This window comes from Nicotiana sylvestris, chromosome 12 (genome assembly GCF_000393655.2).
Source record: "Nicotiana sylvestris chromosome 12, ASM39365v2, whole genome shotgun sequence".
Classification (NCBI taxonomy): Eukaryota; Viridiplantae; Streptophyta; class Magnoliopsida; order Solanales; family Solanaceae; genus Nicotiana; species Nicotiana sylvestris.
The window spans coordinates 95,550,217-95,572,246 of NC_091068.1; the positions used below are offsets into that span (position 1 = coordinate 95,550,217).

The window sequence follows — 22,030 nt, forward strand, 5'->3', positions numbered from 1 at the left end:
ATAAGGAAAGAACAACATGGACAACCTTAGTTGCTAGGAGTAGATCCGTTATGAAGTAGCGTATTCATTTCACTTTAGATCATGCCAAAAGAAAGAAGAAAGTGCCTTAACATACCTTAAACCCGTTGAGTCCTTAATCACTTCCAAGCAACTCTTCAAACAAGTCAACTCAATCTATCATAGTATAAGGAGATTCAAAATCAGTGCTGAGCAAAGGCTAAGTCTATAACTTAAGCTAGTAGCTCATTTACGTAAATTTTGGGAGCATCTCCCTTGTAAAAAGGGCCTCCTCCAATACCATATACAAACAACAATGACCAGAGCAATCCATCAATACATAATTATCAATATCAAGACACCATATAACAATAACAAGTCACAACTACATTACGACGAGCGGCAAGCTCCGATTGGAATCCGTATACCCCTTATCAATCCTTATAGACTTCTTACTTCAACATAAAAGTATCATTAACTTGATAATGAAGTCATTAATCAATGATTCTAGCCTTATACCATATATTTATAACAACGAAAATAATCCACAACTTCAACTATCCCCAACTAGCAACTTTATTCACTAGTTCATGTCTAGCCCATCCATTTAACTTAATCAATATCAAGATAACCTTAGGCACAAGCAATAACACAATATAAATACCTCCTATAGTAACTTCAAGTCAAAATCCAAGTTATATTCATTTTACAACAACCCTTAATTGCAATACAACACCATAGAAGTGACTTAAGCTAGTCCAAGTATTATCTTATAGTTTATCATCCTAACAACTTAACCAACATACAAGCAAGCTTAAGCACAATTAGTAGGTTGTTATACTCACCTTAGACAGCAGCAACAACTTGGAATTTCATCCAAATACAGCCCACAACAATCCTCAATGACAACACAACCTCAAAGAGGTGTTGTTCTTCACTAGAACTAAGTTTTGATGTTGAAATATGGTGTAATCACTTTGGAATCACTTCAAACCCTTGTGGTATATGTTTAGGAGGGTTAGGAGAAGTTTGGAGACGAATATTAGTTGAAAAATGAGCAAAAATAGGCGTCCAAATCGTTTATAAATTGAAGTAGGTCAACCACCGCCTAAGTGGGTCCCATTGGGAGCTGCTTGCGCGGTCTCGCGAAAACACGAATATCTCTCTACTCCGATGTCGTATTGACGAACGGTTTAATGAGTTAGAAACTAGACTCGTAGATCTTCAATTTGGTAGGTATAACATCCCGTTATTTCAAGTATATTTGGAGAAATTCTCAGATACATTTGACCTAAATTTCAACAAATTTATGAATGTAACTTGTGATGACCTTTGCCAACTCTTGTTCCACAACTTGCTTGCCTTCAAAATGTAGAAAATGAATATCATACGACTAAAATAACTCATAGAATAACCTCCTTATCATGTTAATAACCCTAGTCTCACCCCAAAGTACATGTTATAACATTCGAAACTTGTCGACTTTCGACGAAACTTATTTTCTTCAATTGGTTTAGCTTCTAAGATTTCCAACCCTCTTGGTACTCGTTATTCATGATCTTAAATATTTGTAACCTCCAAGGTAACATGATTAACTTACTTTATTTGCTTCCAAATATAATCTCATTTCCGAGCTTACATCAATGACTTACGACGTACTCTCACGTATGAAAACTTGGGGTGTAACATCATCCCCCCTTTGGAACATTCGTCCTCGAATGTTGACTGATGCGCTTATTAGTTTCACAAACTATGGCTCTTATGAATACTTTAATGCTCATATTTCCATCTAAGCAATTGTTTTGTGAATAAATCCAAATGTTTGGGCATTCCCCCCTTTAGGCCTCTTTGTCACGCCATGACATGTGGTCGGAATTCTTCCAACATCGTAACATTTGCTACCTTATGTCATGCAATATGTATGACTGTGTCCTTGTATGAGCGCCTAGCGACTCGTCTTCTCTTTTTCCTCCATCTTTTAGCCAATCTCTAAGCCTCACTTTATGAACATATACAGAATTATGACAAGCTGTCCCTCTAGGCATCTATAGGTGTACTGATGTCTTTCGCTTGGTACTTTATCGAACTTAAGACTATTTCTATCTCTTGTTTCATAGCCTTGTATATCTATCCTTATGGATTTACTACATCTAGGTAGGTTATACTATACCATAAAACTTACTTCGGTTTATTATTACCGAGGTTTGCTACCCAACTCCAGGTTACTCTCTCGCTGCTTATCCTATATGTATAAATCTAAGTCCTTTAGTGCTTCCTCATTATTATTCATCTAAGAATAACAAACAAATCTCATCTCGAACTTTGGAACTTGTACCCATCTATTGTTTATTCACCTTAATGTTGATCTATAATCTATCACTGATAACTTGCAACCTCTTACGTAATACACTGTCACTAGGGCTCACATCTTATCGGGGAACATATGAAGTGATTTTCCTGATCCACCTAGGGATAATACTATACTCCAATAACCGTATTTCATTGCATCCCAACGCGATTCATCTTATGGGGGTATTCTAATCCCGTGCAATTAATGAAATCCCTTTCTCGTTAAATCATTACTCAATCAAAGGCCTAAGCATCATCCTCTTATCTATCACAATTACACCCTTATTCTACTGCCAGGGCAGCATTCCATCTCTTCTAAATGCACCTAGTCTCAGACTCCTCTGTGTTCATTCAGGCTGTACCGAGCTTTTTATTACATATGGAAATCATCAGCTCCCTTGTTTTGATGGGTTTAATCCCGAGGACATACATATTCTCGTCACCTTCTCACTCACCTTTTCATATCCTTACTCCTATCTACCTAAAACCTTGTTGCTCTACAATACTTTACCTTAGGACCTACACCGATCTATTTATACTACTCGCAACCTTCCTTTAACTTGCTAGCACCATAAATTTCCTTTCGTGCCTTCTCAGTTGTCCTTAAATGTAAGCAATTACTTTTGCTGGTCGTTCTATCACTTGTTGCATGAATACTTGGCTTGTCTTTTTGCCCACGAATACTATAATTTCCTGTACCTCATATGATCTCAAACATCACCTTTGATGGCTTTTTTTTACCATTCATTAGCCATGATAGGTGCCACTTTCTTATGGAGTGTATACAATATTGTAGTGAGACTGTTGTTACAGGATCATTTACTCTTTAGCTCACTATGCTTAGGTGGAAACCTTCTTCCTTATTTCCTCAGCTAGTCTTTCATTGTAGTACTTAGGGAGACCTTCTGGCTCTTGTAAAGTTGCGAGCTTGATATATCGTACACCCGAAGGTAATTTTCGTTATTCTTACTCGCCTATAATAATCCTTAGTTACATAAATTTATGCCTTTGTGCTCGTAGGGTTACTTCTAAGCTCAAATTTTTATTGTCTCCTTAGTGGCACTCTCTCTTATTTTCATAAACCTTAAAAATGGTACCTTTAACTGCCTCAACTCCTATTTGAATTTTTTTTCAAATGATTGTGATCTCGTATCTGCGAGACTGAATTCACTATGTTGCGATTCACTACATTTATCTTGCATGATCTATTGATTTATCTGTGACCTCTTGTCTAGCCATAACTGGGCTCTTCCTGAATCAACTACTAATTACTCGTTGGTCCATATATATATATTCTGCATAATCCCTCTTGGGATATATCCTTTGTCTTAACTTATCTCTCGCCACTAGCTCCTGATGTATCAAGTGTCCATTCACACTTATTTATCAATAACATCCTGGCCGAAAACTTTTATTGCCTCTCTCCGGTGTCGTGCTTGTATAATGTTCTGGAGTCGCAACATATCTGCAGGAAATGAATAAATGCAACATCATCCCTTTCTCCTTTTTACCACATTCTTTCTTTACCATTCCATAGTTAACTGAACCGCTTAACTCTGACTTAATATCATATCACACCATATTCCCCCATTTAGAGGAGTACTAAGATTTAGTACTACGACGATCTACCTATAGTTGTTTTACCTTTTCATATTTGGCATCTTTTCACATTATCAATGAACCTTAATCACCTTATGGTAACCTTCTGTACCAGGGATAACTAAATTTCTTACGCACGAAGGTGACACCTACGGTAACTGGCACACTTAGTCCCTTAAGATTAACTCTGCTCAGAGTGCTTGCTTTAGGTAAGCGACTTCCAAAATAACCTTTAAAGGTTATTCGTCTGTTGTCTATTCTATTATTGTTGGAGCACGATCTTTGAAATTCTCACGATGTCGACCATTATCAAATCCTCCGGTCCCTAATTCATGTTCGGTTTTATCTTGTTCACCAGCCCATACTGATTTTTATTACTCTGGGGTCTAACCTTTCCTCCTGGTAATCACGTTGAAGTCACCATCTCATTTCTCGAAATAAGAATATGACTTTATGGCTTATACTCTTTTATTGCCTTAAGGCTTGTCACCTCTTGTATTTTCCTTCACTTGACTATAGACTCTGTCATCGTGTCATATTTTGATTTACTGTTATCACCCATATATCACATCTTACTCATGATGCTTCATTTATTTTCTTCTTATTCTCCGGATAATATTCTTTTTGTCTATCACTTTATTCTGAAAACTTCAACAAAAAGTTCTTTCCCTATAAGCTCCCCTAGCTTCATCTCACTGGCTCTTGGGAATGCCTAACATTCTTTTTTTTACTCGGGGCTAGAGTCATACTAAGGTAAATATTTGTCCCTTCTAGGATCCCACTGCCCTATCTTCTGAAATTTCTGAATATTCCAGTATTCGTATCTGATTGTACTACTCTAGAGTTCACCATCTGGGTGTTTTAGAAGGAGATCTATTACCACATTTGCACCATCTTTCGGAAACGTTAGTTAATGATAACAACCTATCCATAATTTTTGGGTTACTCTAACTCCAACTGGATCCTGATATCCCATCTTTCTCTTAAATAATATCTGTTAGCTCCCATAGAACATAACTGAGATGGGTGTGGCCAATTATACTTACCTCTGTCAATGATGAAGGTACCAAAATGCTTATATTTCTCTGCTTGATTTGAAAATATTGATAATCTTCATTATCTGGGTGCCTCGTACCCCTTCACTTTACTTCTTTTACTTGTTAAAACTTGTATCTAGCTTCTGAATTCCTCATAGATTTTCACCATATTCGTGAATAGATATCCGTGCCTTAAGGCTCCTTATTAAGAAGCATACACATCTTAGTACACACATGATCTGTTGAAGACCTCATATTTACTCATCATAAGCATGATGTGAAATCGAGTTCCTCTGACTCAACTCTTCCACATCCACATGCAATCTCTTACCAACTGTCTTTGTGGATGTAGGTATCGTTGTATTACGACTAAAGTCGAATTTAGGAGTTTGAATTCTTACAACTGAGCTCTACTGCACGATCTAGAGTAAGAAGAAAGAGTGACAGACCTAAATGCCTTCTGCTTATAAGTGTGGTGCACAACACACCCATAAACAAGACTCTACTAGACATGGCTTGTAGACTCCCTAGGACAGAACTGCTCTGATACCACTTCTGTCACGACCCAAACCGAAGGGCCATGACGGGGACACGGTGCCTTACTCAACCGAGTACCAACGTAACATATCTTTCTTAACATGTTATCATGAGTAAATGAGCCAGAAAACCCGTCATGAGATAACAAGAATAAAACATAAGGGAATACTCAACATATGAAGACCCAACATGATATACAAACTAATATATGTGACATACGGGCCTATAAGGCCGACATGACCATTAGTAAACTCAAAACATAGGCTGACAAGGCCATACGATTATCCATACACCTGACATCTGTCTACAAGCCTCTAAGAGTACATAAAATCATAAAGGTCGGGACAGGGCCCCGCCATACCAATCAATACATATCCAAAACATACTGACCAAATATGCAACTCCGGAGCAAGTGGAGTGCACCAACACCTTCGCTAAGCTGATAGCCTACTAGGAGGACTGTCAACCTATCAATCGAGACCTGCGGGCATGAAATGCAGCTTCCCCAAGCAAAAGGGAATTGAGTACGAATAAAGTACCGAGTATGTTAGGTAGGAAAGCTTAAACAAGAACAGTAATGTAAAGAGAGAGATAGAGGAGATACAACCTGTAACATCTGAGTGCCTCTGGGGGTTACTGATATGAAATTCATAATACATATATATACATAAACTTTTTAACACATTCTCCTCTGTGGGCATCATCATCATCATATCGTACCCGGCCTCAAAGAGGACTCGGTAAAAGCATACCCGACCATCATAAGGTTCTGTAGAATCGTACCCGGCCATGTGGAGCTCGGTAAACCCAACTAATCAGTGGTTGCACAATAGGTGCCGTACTCGGCCGACTATAGAGCGGCTCGGTAGAGTAAAATAGATACTATATATAATGCATGCTAGACTCATGGAATCACCTTCTAAACCTTTTGGAGTGACTTAAGAACACTATGGACATCCATACCCTCAATATGAACCTTAGTAGGATTCAAGGATCATACACACTTGCTTAGAATAATTTTATAAGGAAAGAACAACATGGACAACCTTAGTTGCTAGGAGTAGATCCGTTATGAAGTAGCGTATTCATTTCACTTTAGATCATGCCAAAAGAAAGAAGAAAGTGCCTTAACATACCTTAAACCCATTGAGTCCTTAATCAGTTCCAAGCAACTCTTCAAACAAGTCAACTCAATCTATCATAGTATAAGGAGATTCAAAATCACTGTTGAGCAAAGGCTAAGTCTATAACTTAAGCTAGTAGCTCGTTTACGTAAATTTTGGCAGCATCTCCCTTGTAACAAGGGCCTCCTCCAATACCATATACAAACAACAATGACCAGAGCAATCCATCAATACATAATTATCAATATCAAGACACCATATAACAACAACAAGTCACAACTACATTACGACGAGCGGCAAGCTCCGATTGGAATCCGTATACCCCTTATCAATCCTTATAGACTTCTTACTTCAACATAAAAGTATCATTAACTTGATAATGAAGTCATTAATCAATGATTCCAGCCTTATACCATATATTTATAACAACGAAAATAATCCACAACTTCAACTATCCCCAACTAGCAACTTTATTCACTAGTTCATGTCTAGCCCATCCATTTAACTTAATCAATATCAAGATAACCTTAGGCACAAGCAAGAACATAATATACATACCTCCTACAGTAACTTCAAGTCAAAATCCAAGTTATATTCATTTTACAACAACCCTTAATAGCAATACAACATCATAGAAGTGACTTAAGCTAATCCAAGTATTATCTTGTAGTTTATCATCCTAACAACTTAACCAACATACAAGAAAGATTAAGCACAATTAGTAGGCTGTTATACTCACCATAGATAGCAGCAACAACTTGGAATTTCATCCAAATACAACCCACAACAATCCTCAATGACAACACAACCTCAAAGAGGTGTTGTTCTTCACTAGAACTAAGTTTTGATGTTGAAATATGGTGTAATCACTTTGGAATCACTTCAAACCCTTGTGGTATATGTTTAGGAGGGTTAGGAGAAGTTTGGAGACGAATATTAGTTGAAAAATGAGCAAAAATAGGTGTCCAAATCGTTTATAAATTGAAGTAGGTCAACCACCGCCTAAGTGGGTCCCATTGGGAGCTGCTTGCGCGGTATCGCGAAAACACGAATATCTCTCTAATACGATGTCTTATTGACGAACAGTTTAATGTTTTAGAAACTAGACTCGTAGATATTCAATTTGGTAGGTAGAACACCCCGTGATTCCAAGTATATTTGGAGAAATTCTCAGATACATTTGACCTAAATTTCAACAAATTTATGAATGTAACTTGTGATGACCTTTGCCAACTCTTGTTCCACAACTTGCTTGCCTTCAAAATGTAGAAAATGAATATCATACGACTAAAATAACTCATAGAATAACCTCCTTATCATGTTAAGAACCCTAGTCTCACCCCAAAGTACATGTTATAACATTCCAAACTTGTCGACTTTTGACGAAACTTATTTTCTTCAATTGGTTTAGCTTCTAAGATTTCCAACCCTCTTGGTACTCATTATTCATGATCTTAAATATTTGTAACCTCCAAGGTAACATGATTAACTTAATTTATTTTCTTCCAAATATAATCTCATTTACGAGCTTACATCAATGACTTACGATGTACTCTCACGTATGAAAACTTGGGGTGTAACACAAAACCGTTCATATGTGGTCCACAATTTCCGGAATGTATCTCCTCGAGCAATTTGGAAACCTCTTTTGCGTCAACATACCTCAACAATCCCAGATATGGCGTTCTTCTATATAGGGTTTCTCTGCTTTGGACGAAGCGATTGGACAACCTCCGCTGTGTGTGTTTCTGAGTAAGGTTCGCCTGTTCTGGGTATTCTCCCTTTGCCAAATATTCTTTTATGTCGGGAACCAAGGTTTTCCATCCGTTTCTTCTTCAACATGAGCACAGTAAGCTGTTTGATTATGGATTCTCACCGGGATAGGATCGATAAAATTCTTGTCTGGATGTTGTATCATTGATGACAAGGTGGCCAATGCGTCTGCAAATTCATTTTGAATTCTGGGCACATGTTTGAATTCTATCTTTGTGAACCTCTTCATCAATTCTTGCACATAATACAAGTATGGTAGTATCTTGGTGTTTTTCATAGCCCATTCTCCTTGAACCTGATGTACGAGAAGATCTGAATTACCAATTACCAGCAACTCTTGTATATTCATATCGATTGCCAAATTGAGCCCCATGATGCAAGCCTCATATTTGCCATATTGTTGGTGCACGGAAACCTATGCTTTGCGAATATCAGATAATGTTGACCTGTCTCTGATACCAAAACCTCTCTAATACCCATTCCTTTGGAATTGGCAGCTCTGTCGAAGAACATTCTCCAACCGTCATAGGCTTCAACAATGTCCTCTCCTACGAATGACACTTCTTCGTCAGGAAAATACATTTTTAGTGGTTCGTATTCTCCTCCGATAGGATTTTCAGTAAGATGGTATGCCAATGCTTGTCCTTTGACTGCCTTCTGAGTTATATAGATGATATCAAACTCACTTAACGATATTTGCCATTTAGCTAACTTCCCGGTAGGCATGGGCTTCTGAAAGATGTACTTTAGAGTGCCCATTCTGGATATGAGGTATGTGGTATAGTCACAGAAGTAATGCCTCAATTTCTGAGTTGTCCATGTCAAAGCACAGCAAGTGCATTCTAGCAGAGAATACCGTGCTTCGTAAGGTTTGAATTTATTACTCAAGTAATATATGGCTTGCTCCTTTCTTCCTGTTTCGTCATGTTGTCCCAAAACATAACCGAAAGCCCTATCTAATACGGACAAATAGAGTAGCAAAGGTCTCCCAGGTTCCAGCAGGACTAGGACTGGTGGCGTGGATAGGTATTCCTTAATTTTGTCAAAAGACCTTTGACAATCTTTAGTCCAGCTGGTTTCAGCATCCTTCCTCAACATTTTGAAGATGGGTTCGCATATTACTATGGACTGCTCTACGAAGTAGCTGATGTAGTTGAGGCATCCCAGGAAGCTCATCACATCCTTTTAGCTCTTTGGTGGTGATAACTCTTGGATATCCTTAACTTTGGATGGGTCCAACTTGATTCCTCGGTGGCTGACAATGAATCCCAACAGTTTTCCTGTGGGAACCCCGAATGTACATTTTGTGGGGTTTAATTTTAAATTGTACCTCCTTAGCCTGTCAAAAAACTTCCTCAATTCTGCTATGTGATCTATGGCCCTCTTGGATTTGATGATGACGTCGTAAACATACACCTCTATTTCCTTATGTATCATATCATGGAAGATGGTCGTCATGGCTCTCATATAGGTGGAGCCAGTATTCTTTAGACGAAATGGCATCATTTTGTAGCAGTACACTCCCCACGGTGTAATGAAGGCCGGTTTCTCTACGTCTTCTTCGTCCATCCAAATCTGATGATAACCCGCGAAGTAATCTACAAAGGATTGGAGTTCATGCTTGGCGCAATTGTCGATCAGAATGTGTATATTTGGAAGTGGGAAATCGTCTTAGGACTTGCTCTGTTTAAATCCCGATAGTCAATACACACCCTTACTTTCCTATCTTTCTTCGGAACTGGTACGATGTTGGCTAACCAGGTTGGGTACTCAACTACCCTGAGGACTTTGGCTTTGATATGCTTAGTGACTTCTTCCTTGATTTTTAGGCTCATGTATGGTTTAAACTTTCTGAGTTTCTGTTTTACTGACGGACACATTGGATTGGTAGGCAACTTATGAGCCATTATGGATGTGCTCAGGCCGGTCATGTCATCATATGACCATACAAAAATATCCTCATATTCTTTCAGGAAACAAGTGTATTCTTCCTTTTCTTACGTTGATAGGTGAATGCTTATGCGAGTCTCTTTGATGGTTTCAGAATCTCCAAAATTGATTGCCTCGGTTTCGTCCAGATTGGACTTATATTTGTTCTCAAAATTCTCAACTTCTCTAACAACTTCCTCAAGTATTTCATCATCTTCTTCTGAGTAACTATCCTTATATTTCATTGTCTCAAATCATGTCACAGTCATCGGTTCATCAGGAAAATAAATAATAATGCTATAGAAAAAAAATGTAAAAGATAATAATAAATACTAAATAACAATGCATTAATTAAATTTTGAATATATCCCAAATAGGTATGGCTCGATGACTCGAGCAATTATTTCGAAACAAAATGCATCTTTAAAACAAAATACTAAAAATATCTTAAATGCCTAGAATGGCTATTAAAACAAGTTAGGTTAATTGCCAAGCTACCCACGAACTCGATGGGCCCGAGATGGTGTGGTAGTCCAATTCTTGAGAATAGCTCCCTTCTCCATGGTCTGAATAGTGAGGCCTTCTTCCTCCTCCTCTTCAACTATCACATTGCAATCCATATTCTCGTCTTCTAGAAACAAGTTCCTTAACCCAGCCAAAACTTCCTCCTTTACAGATTCCCATATTGTGTTGGCCTGGTGAAAAGTCTGGCTCAGATGTGGCATTGGCTGCTTGAGAGGGTAATAAGGACCACGCCATGGTGGAGACCAATCATTATATTCTTGCTAGGTGTATGGATATCCCAGCCCAAGAGTTGTGCCGTGACGTTTCAACTGTATTGGTTTGATAATGCCCTGAAGTTTCATTCCAAGCCCTTTACCGGGTTCATACCCAGACCATGCCAGTATGCTTTTTATTTTGTTACTCCACCACTTATCTTTCTCAATTGCATTGACATGCTCAATGCGGTGATAAGTTTCTTCACCCAACCTTCTTCTATTCTTGACAATCGGGATAGTTTGACTGGTGTAAATGGGGTTACTTCCTTCTCCGTTAATGATTACCTCCTGATGGTTCTATTCGAACTTCACATCCTGGTGTAGCTTGGAAGCCACAACCCCAGCGACATGTATCCAAGGTCGATCCAATAGAATATTGTATGTAGCAGATATGTCTAATGCTTGGAACTTAACATCGAACCAAGTCAGGCCTATCTGCAAACAAAGGTTAATCTCCCTAATTGTGGCCCTTTGAGACCCATCAAATTTCTTCACGTACATACTCCCTGCTCGTATCTCATGGAAATCTTTGCCCAACCTTTTTAGAGTAGTCAATGGAAAAATGTTGAGGCTTGAACCCCATATATTAAGACTCTGGCGATGAATTAGTCCTCAAACTGTACTGTGATATGCAGTGACCTATTATGACTTAATCCTTCAGGTGGTAGTTCATCTTCGTGGAAGGTGATCTTGTGACTCTCCAATACTTACTCTACCATGTTGTCCATCTCTCCACTGGTGATGTTGTTGGGTACATAAGCTTAATTCAACACCTTCATTAGAGCATTCCTATGTGCCTTAGAATTTTGCAATAGCGACAGGATGGATATCTGGGCGGGAGTCTTGTTCAAATAATCAAGATCGTCTGGACCAGTTTCAATGACAGGTTATTTGGTAGCAGCTTCCTTTCTTGTTCCTCCCAAATTTTCGGGTGTATAGATCCTTATAGTTCTGGTCATCCCCTGTGTGGCACCAGATTCTTCCATATTTGCTTTTCCTTTTCTCCTAGCTTTGGCAACGTAATCCCAGGGTATGGCATTGGAATTGAAAGGAGGTGTGAGTGCTACTATCACAGTGAAGGGTGTGGATACTTCTATTTCAAATGGAGCTGGTGTAGCCACAGGTGCTGTTACTTCAATTTCGAACGGGACTGGTACGGCTACTTCAACTTCGCCTGGGGGTTGTATCTATACTACAATAGGAGTGAGTGTGACTATAGATTTAGGGTCATCACCTTCCCGAATAAGACCAATCGAACCCTCAGGATCTCATTCTTCATTAGTTTCTATCACATTTACTCCTTCACCCCTATTATTTGAGAGGGGATTGTTGCGGACATTTGGCACAGCTTCTTTTGCTTGTATGACTTTGGTATCAATCGGGGTTTCAATCTTATCTTTTAGAGTGCGGCATTCATCGATAGTATGCCCTTTCATGCCAGAATGGTATGCACAAGTTTTGTTTGGGTTGACCCACTGAGAGGAGTTTTCCATTGCAACAGCAGGAATGAGGGTGACATATCCGGCGGACTTCAATCTTTCATATAGTTGGTCAATGGGTTCAGCAATAGGGGTATATTGTCTGGGCGGCCTGCAATCAAAATTGGGTCTGGGTTTTGGATAGTTTTAACGGGTTGGAGGTGAATGGTAATAGGGTGGCTGGGTATGATAAGTGTGATAGGCGGTAGCGGGTTGAGAATATCTGGGAGGTGAAGGTTGGTATGTGGGTGGAGGTGGTTGGTGTGTAAGTGGAGATTTTGGGCCTTGAGCCACCATCACTGTCCCTACTTCTTTCTTCTTCTATATGCCCCCTGACTGTAACGCTTTGTTCATAGCCTGCAATGCCTTAAAACTGGTCACCATCCCATTCTTGATCCCTTCTTCAATCTTTTCTCCGAGTTTGATCATATTGGAGAACTTGTGATTTTCGATGACCATTAATCTTTCATAGTATTGGGGATCCTAAGCCTTGACGAAGAATTTGTTCATCTACCCTTCCTCTAGTACCGGCCTGACCTTTGCAGCTTTTGACCTCCATCGAGTAGCATACTTACGGAAAGTCTCTGTTGGTTTATTCTTTAGATTCTGTATGTAGAAGACATCCAGCGCATTCTCTGTGTTAAACCTGAATCAATCCATAAAGTCTGATGTCATGTTTACCCAATTAACCCACTTCTTGGGACTCTGACTAATATACCAAGATAGGGCATCTCTAGTGAGACTCCTCATGAATCCTTTCATCTTTCCCAACTTCCACGAGCTTATCACAGTATGTTCTCAAATGTACCTTCGGGTCACCCATTCCGTCAAACATTTCGAACATAGGAGGTTTGTAACCCTTTGGCAGTTCCACGTCTGGCAGAATGCATAGATCCTCATAATTCAGACCTTCGATTCCATTTCCTCCTTCAATATCCTATACTCGGCTCATGATCTTCTTGAGCTCTTCGGCCATATTATTAATAAGTAGGTCCTTCTCGGTAAATTCTAGAGCATATGAGGTTGGTTGAGTAGAGTAAGGTAAGGTTTCCACGTATATGGGATGATTTTAGTAGGTGCCAGAAGTTGGAGTGTAGTGGTGATCGTTAGTTGAGTTTTGTGGATCAGGGATAGGCTGTGGGATACTCTGAAGAGTATGGTAAGTGGTTTGTAGGTATTGAGTAGGAAGATGTTGATGCTGAGGGGGAGTGGGTATTGGTGGAGGATTAGGATTTTGGGGAGGTGCTGCGTATGGATGAGGTGCGGGAGAATTTTGCGGACGTTGGTTTGGTGTGTTTTGAGGAGGTGCTGGGTATTGAGCATTTTGTTGGTTAACGTCTGGGACATTTAGGGTGAGGGAGAGGTTTGCCAAGTTGCGTACCTGCTCAAGTTCTCCTTGCAACTCCAGTATTTTCTGTTCCAATCGTAGGACCAAATCATTTTGTGCCGGAGTACTCCGACCGTCTGAAGTTTCAACATTCTAAGCATGTACAACGTTTTCTTTTTGGATACCACTCATATCATCCATCTTAACCTTTCCCTTTCTTTTCAGATTAATTGGAGTAGGATGAGGACCTCTTGATCTGGTGTGATATGCTGATGATGCCAGTAAGTGAGAACCAACCTTAGGGGATATGAATAATCAAAATAAAGAAAAACAAAAGGTAGACAAGTCAGTAGGGATTCTGAAAAGCATTTGCAGGATTTAAAAACATATTGCAAAAATGTAAATTCTCATCCTAATTTGGGGAACCTCGTTGTGCCCGAGGTAGGCTTAGCGACAAATAGATTTGGAGAGATTTAATGCTGATAAATGCCTCATCTCATTAATGTAATAAACAGGACAAACCTAAAAATGATGATAAATGAGTTACTAATGGAATCTGCCTTATTACATTCGAATGCCAAAATGACGCAAAACAGATAAACCTAATCTACTTGGTCCCGAAGGGACCTTCTCCATATTTGGCCCTCTTGGCTCCATCAATCAGATTCCCTAGGTCGTGCATGTCTAGTACAAGGTATGCCCTTACTAGATGTCCTTCTTCGTTATCCTCTACATTCTGACAATCTACGACCCTTTTCCTTATCTTCCCTTCTAGTTCCATTAGACCCTGCTCCAAGTACTCCAACCTTTCTATCGACCTTGTAGCCATTTCTTTCCACTCGTTGATTGATTCCATGTCGAACTTATGTTTCTCCAGATGCTTGGCTTCGGATTCAAGGACCCTCTTGCATAGCCTCTCATTCTTCACTTGTGTTTCAGCGACTTCATCTATGACCCTGTTTCCTTGACCAACCCTTGGCTCGAATATTCCTTCTATTTTATCTTCTAACCATGAGGGGTAGAAGTACACATGACCGGTGTGATATCAATCTGGCTCGATGGTATCCTTTTCCATAATAATCTTCAAGTTGCACATATGCTGCGCCTCACATTTGTGTGGAATGGTGTCACCCTAAAAATCGGCTCTGTAATGACTCATTTTGGAGACTCGTAGTATGACTTGGTTTCTACCAGCTTGCCTCATGAACCTAATAGGAACATAGGGATGTATTCCCCTTAACCCAATTAACACCAAGTGCGGAACATCCCTAGATTTGATGATGAATTCATTGGTAGGGAACCACTCGAACATCTAGTGAACCTGGTCGTCGATCAAATTATTGAAAAACTATGCCCATTCCGTAGCATTCACTGGCTGTGCAAATCTATCTGGGATAAAGGCCATTCTTTTAGGATGGTGGAATGTGATGTGGTTGTTCCATGGTCTCCGTGGAAACTCTTGGCGGTATTGACCCCTCTGAAGATGCTCTAACAACCAAATCTGTAGTAGCAAGTTACAACCCTCAAAGTGTCCCTTTCTTGCAACGATCCAAAGCCCGGTATATGTCTACAACAATCATCGGGACAATACTGTAGGTTTGTCCCTCAATTCCCTCCATTAAAACTTTGGTTACCATGGCCAACCTGGTGTGGGTTCTGTCCCCTTGGCTTGGGAACACTATTATACCCAGAAAGCAGACGATGAATACAACAACCCTGCGATGAGTCCAACCCAGGGAAGTGATGAAGAATTCATCATGAAAGATACGGTAAGATTTGTTGTGTCTGTATCGTTCATAGAGGAAGTCAAAGGGTATGTAGGACTTCTTCAAGCACTCCAAGTCCTCATTCTTTATCAAACCCATCATTTTCAAAAACCCCCTAGTATTGCAGTTTTCTAGTGCTAATAAACTGGGACTATCCCACGGTAATCCAGCGAATCCTCCGATTTCTTCCAAGAGGGGAGTCATTTCTATGTCACCAAAATGGAATACAACTCTTTCTCCGTCCCAGAATATAGTAGCAGCTTCGATCAACATGTTGTTTGGTTAGATGTCCAATAAAAAAGGCAAACTTCCAAGAACCTTTTTCACGTGATTTTTATCTCTTGACGAAAGATTTTCCCACCAGTCTAACAATAGCGATGGTATACGTCAGACCATGCCAAACCTAGGGACTTCATGCCTCATTTTCTATAAAATAAATAGTGTTAGACCCTTGCCCCCTCCGTATTTGACTATTTACACATTAACGATTAGCATGTCGGCATTTATCTCTCCAAATAATGCCCATATCATGATTGCGTCCATTGGAGTTATGGATATCCTGGTGGACTTTGGACAAGGTTTTCTTAGGGGGTTATTATGTGGACAATATATTATCCCCGACTAGGTTTGACCATGATGCATGTACAGTTATTTATCAGAGCAAGGTTTCTATAGAAGTCTAGACTGGTACCCTCAAGCGGACAACTTGAGGGGGAAAGGCACGGAACCGTCGACTGCACCGCTGATCGACTAGTTTTATAGCAAATAAGCCTTTCTGAATTTAAAGGGTAATATTAGGAAGAGCGCGGACACTCATCAAATGACACTATGGTATTAGTACACACGAGTGGATTATGATGTTGACCATAGAGTTATGTAAAAAGAAAATAACACGTTGTCATTTATTTTCATGATGAATAATGATAAAATGCAGTATTTAATAATTGTAAAGACATTTAAGAAAAGAAAAACGAAGAGACAAGTCAGTTTTCATAGTAAAAGTGACAAAGCAGGGGAAGGAAATCATAAATAAATTCATGTAGAATGGGCAGGGGTGTGCAAGTATTAACAGAATAATAAAGACATGCTTAAAGACTAATTCACAGACAAGTTCGTTATGGCAGGAGCCTAAAGAAATCCCTAGTAGAGTCGCCATGCTGTCGCGCCCCCTTTTTCTCGTGAAATCAGGTTTCAACATTTTCTGGGACAACACCTTTCCGTGAGGGTAGGGAATTAGATTTGAAAGGGTTATCACCTAACGGATTAAGATGCGTTAGGGCACCTAGAGCAATTAACTCATATAACCAGTTTACATCACCAAAGATTGGGTAAGGGCTCAAAATTACCTAGAGAAGAAGGTGTTAGGTACCCCTCGAGGTCCACAATGGTGGGTCCCAACCGAACTTAAATTAAGCGAATTAGTCTTAAAAGGGAAGAAAACAATTTGGACATGTTACATCTCGCGTTTTCGTACGTTAAAATTTCATTTTCAATTAATGACGTAGACTCGGGGATGAGATCATGTTGAAATTAACGTATTTACACTATTTATAACAAGCGATAAAAAAAATGTTATGAAGGATAAATGGGTACACAAATTAAAGAAAATGAGTTTCGTTGCAAGTGGCCAATTTGGAATAAAATATGAGTCGAGCGATAACACCCGATAATTATGAACTAGTACTATGCAAGGTACCATATGACCACGGTAGTATAATATATAAAGTATATATAGAGTATTTTAAAAATAAATAAATTTTTAAGTAATTTGTGATAATTTTTAAATTATGCGGGTAATTGATTAATTACTGGGTAATTACCCAGTTAACTAATAAGTGGATAAATAACAAAATCACCCCCTTCCCCCAAAGAGAAACGTGGCAGCCCCCCCTCTCTAGTCTAAGGTGACTCATAATTCACTTTTACATGTGTCATAAAAGTTTTAAAAGGCTAGTTTACAAGTCTTATGAAAGGAAGACTCTTGTGATTATTATCCAAACATTCTGCCTTTGGTTTTAAACCAACAACGTGAGAAAGCAGAATGATTTTCAAAAATTTCAAGCATTCAAGCATTCAACTCCTTAGCCAACCTTTATTCAAAAACGTTAGAAGCCAAATTCGTCCAATTTCAATTTCAATACTAGCCAAAAATGCTAGAAGCAGATCCAAGTATAAATTTTGTTCAAGAATTTCGCAGAAGCATGTTCGTTCAAATAATTCAAGAAACAGGTATATTAAGGCCCTCCCTTCTTTCTTTTGGCATGGTCCAAATTATACGGAAGAAACGAGCAAACGCACGGTTTTCATAAATTACTCTATTCATAAAAATATTAGGGGTATCTATATTCTTGATTCCCCATGTGAATTATTATTATTACCTTCTGTTCATGGGTTCCAGAAAAATACATATTTGATAATGTTTATCCGAAAGGCATATTAATTTTTATGGCGTTCCAAGAAAAATTTATTAACGCCTTTATTATGCATTTCATGCATTTATACATGTATATTGACTCAAAACCATATGGCGTTATATACGAGTATATATGCATATTATTTTTATAGGGGATACGGGAAAAAGGTTACAACGTTATATACGCACCACCACCTGATCAGCTTGTATATGATGATGATGTTGCCCACAGTGACTGAAATATGACTTAGACGGCATTATATATGCGTATATATGTATGTATATGTATATGAGATATGGGAATAGGTTATGGCGTTATACACGCACCACCACCTGATCAGCTGGTATATGTTGATGATGTGTCCATAGTGGCCGAGACGATATGATGGGATGCCCTCAGTGGCTTGATGATATTATATACACCCATACCTATGCATGACATGACATTTATATGCACGTGCATAACGTTTTAGAATTTACAAACTTATTCAGATTTAAAGACATGTTTCTATATTCCATGTTTCAACTATGTCTGTTATGTACTAATTTTCATGCCTTACATACTCAGTACATTTTTTGTACTGACGCCCTATTACACGGGGCCTGCATTTCATACCCGCACATGCAAGTAGGCAAGCCGACGATCCCCCTCCTTAGGATCCCTGATTAGCGAGAGTTGGCGTGCTTCACTTAATCTGGAGCTGCTTTGGTTTTGGTACGATACGTTTGTATATATGTATATGTATATAGGTATGGCATGGCTCAGTTCCGTCTTTGTACAGCTATGTTTCTATTAGAGGTCTATAGACAGTATGTCTAGTTGGGTTGTATGTGGGCTTGACGGCTTTCAGTTTTGGATGTATAGTTGTATATAGTATCCTTGCCAGCTCGCCCACTGTATTCTGCCTGTATACGTGCATATGCCTTGAAGGCAGGTTTCCTTCTCGTATGTTATTTTCGTAACTCAACAGATGTTATTCAGACTCATATCTTAGATGCATGCTTAGGGGTGTTTTACAGGTAGGACTCAGGCACCCATCGCGGCCAATCAGTTTGGGTCGTGACAAAAGTGGTATCAGAACAGTTCTGTCCTAGGGTTGTCTATAAACTATGTCTAGTAGAGTCTTGTTTATGGGTGTGTTATGCACCACACTTATAGACAGGAGGCTATCAGACATATAGGATGTTATCCTCTCTTCTTATCTTAGATCGTGCTATTTAAGCATTCATGTTCCTAACGATGTGTTACGTTTTTAGCAATGCCTCCGAAGACTAAAGCCGCTAGCATGGGTTAGAAGGCTACGAAGGTGTTGGAAAGAGATACAAGTTATACTATGGATTTAAACCCATCGGAGATCATGGGTTCTATTGAGGAGGATCCATCCGAGGATCCATATGAGTCATACATTCGAGCTGTTTCGACCACTCCGGTAGTAGATGGGGTGAGAGGAGTTCCGACCTCACCAAGACCCTTAGTTTCACAGCTCGTTGATCAGGATATGAGGGGAGTAGTGCATGGATTGGCACAACCGGGATTCCCTCAGGCTCAAAACTATATCAAGGTATTTGAGGACACCGACTCTTCTGAGGTTCCGGATAGTCCATAGTCTTGGGAGACCATCAATCAAGGTGTATTAGTGTATTTTATGGGATACGTAGAGGAAGAAGACAGTAGTCGGGCCAAAAGGAGGAAGGTAACTTATAAGGACATAAAGATTCCGCTTTGAAGTGTGTCCAATCGAGGTTCTTTTATAGGACGAGGCAAGGAACCGCTACTATAGACTTCCTCCAATTGTCAATTTTTGGTTGGTGAGTTCCACCTCTTCTTGGAATATTACCAAGTTAGGGTTTTAAATGTCTTTGGTTGTTTTATGAGGATGTAGGGAGCCCCGTACCGACTTGTATACATTATGGTTATGCCTACTTAGAGGTTTTGCAGATAGTATCATGTATATAGTTTTGGGTATGATCTGTCTACGGCTTAGTCGACCCCTATGTATATAAACCTTTTTCTAAATTAGTTATGCGAGTTAAGTCTTAATACTATTACATATATATATATATATGGATGTCGTTGTAATGGCCCATGATAGGTTTGATAATAAACAAGGATAAGATACATGGTGTTCAGTTGGGTAGGAATTAATATTATAATAGGTATAGATCGATTGGCCTTTTGTTATGCTAACATCAAGTGTGGATCAAAGATGGTTTGATTTCAGTTTCTAGGAGAGCCTGTTTTGGAATGGAAAAGTAATACAGCATCGCCAAAAGGTAAATTTATCTCCTATCTCAAGGCAAGAAAGATAATCAGAAAGGACTATAATTATCACTAAGTTCGAGTTTGGGATGTGAAAGTAGAGTTATTAACCATTCAGATATTTCCTGTAGTCAATGAGTTTCCCGATGTTTTTTCCGATGAGCTTCCGAGTCTTCCGCCAGAGCGAGAAATTGAGTTTGCCATCGACCTACTACCAGATACTCATCCAATATCTATTCCCCCTATAGAATGGCCCCCACAGAGTTGAATGAGTTAAAGGAACAACTAAGGTTCTTGTTTGAAAAATGTTTTATCAGACCTAGTACGTCACCATGGGGAACACCTGTGTTGTTTGTAAGAAAGAAAGATGGTTCCTTACGAATGTGTATTGATTATAGGAAACTGAATAAGGTGACGATCAAGAATAAGTACCCGCTTCTGAGGATTGATGATCTATTTGATCAGTTACAAGGTGCCACGTGTTTTTGAAAGATAGACTTGAGGTTTGGGTACCATTAGGTAAGGGTTAAGGATAAAGATATTCCAAAGACTTCATTCAGGACTAGATATGGGCACTTTGATTTTTGGGTTATATCGTTCGGTCTGACCAATGCCCCAGCAGTATTCATGGATTTAATAAACCGTGTGTTCAGGCCTTTTTTAGATCTGTTCGTAATTACATTTATTGACGATATATTGGTATATTCTCGTTCAGAGGCTGAGCATGCAGATCATCTACGTACTATGCTCAGAGTTCTACAAAAAGGGAAGTTGTATGCAAAATTTTCTAAATATGAACTCTAGTTGAACTCTGTAGCTTTCCTTGGGCATATTATTTTAGGTAAAGACATTCGAGTGGATACACAAGAGACTGAGGCAGTGAAGACTTTTCCTAGACCCACAACATAAATGAAGGTTCATAGCTTCTTTTGGCAAGTAATTACAAGAAACTTGTAACGACATTTTCTTCTCTTCTAAGAACCTTTGACCAGAGTGGTATGTGGTGTCGTGCTTGATGTTCCGGAATAACATAAGAAAATCTATGGTGCAAGCAGGTTGAAGAAAGGTTGCGAATAAGTATAAATAGATATGTGTAGGTCGCAAGCTAAAGTATGGTAGAGCGACAAGGTTCTCGGAAGACAGGAGAAAGGATAAGAAAATATGAGTAAAAAGGTAAAAAGAATGGATGAGTCCTTGGAAATAAGTTAATAAGAGAGCTGATGGTTTCCCTAAGTTATAGGAGGCTCAGTATAGCCCGAATGAACTCAAAGGAGTCTAAGACTAGTAAGGTTTAGGATAGATGGAATGTTGCCCTAATAGTGGGATAAGGGCACAATTGTGAGGGATAAAAGATGAAGCTTGGGCCTCTGAAGAGAGGAATTTCCTGAATTATACAAGATCAGGATAACCATGTAAGTTAACTCAGAAGGGAACTAGGTTTCAATGGACCGACACTTGTGAACGGAGATATCCAGGCCTTAGAGGATAGATTAACTTAAGCACCGATTTTAACACTTCCAGAAAGGACCGAGGGTTACATTATCTATTGTGACGCTTCAGGCCTTGGGTTGGGTTGGGTTGGGTTATGTGCTGATGCAGCATGGTAAGGTTGTGGCTTGTGCTTCTAGACAACTAAGAAAGCACGGGAAGAACTACCCGACC

The 22,030-nt window shown here is 39.3% G+C and overlaps 1 protein-coding gene across 1 annotated transcript; it reads right to left on the reverse strand.

Moving 5' to 3' along the window:
• Positions 1-8,441: 8,441 nt before the first annotated feature.
• On the reverse strand, positions 8,442-9,175 carry LOC138883406 (uncharacterized). Its single transcript, XM_070164089.1, has 2 exons — positions 8,863-9,175; positions 8,442-8,728 (listed from the first exon to the last, which is right to left on the reverse strand). Exons 1-2 carry the CDS (start codon positions 9,173-9,175, stop codon positions 8,442-8,444), a joined length of 600 nt encoding a protein of 199 aa, XP_070020190.1.
• Between the last annotated feature and the right edge of the window lie 12,855 nt (positions 9,176-22,030).

What these genes read in the sequence shown, in the direction of transcription:
- LOC138883406 (XM_070164089.1), bottom strand. Translation starts at nt 9,175, where the DNA reads ATGGGCACTCTAAAGTACATCTTTCAGAAGCCCATGCCTACCGGGAAG. An exon ending in GGTTTTGGTATCAGAGACAG is followed by an intron (nt 8,729 to 8,862) that starts GTCAACATTATC and finishes TTGGTAATTCAG; the next exon opens with ATCTTCTCGTACATCAGGTT.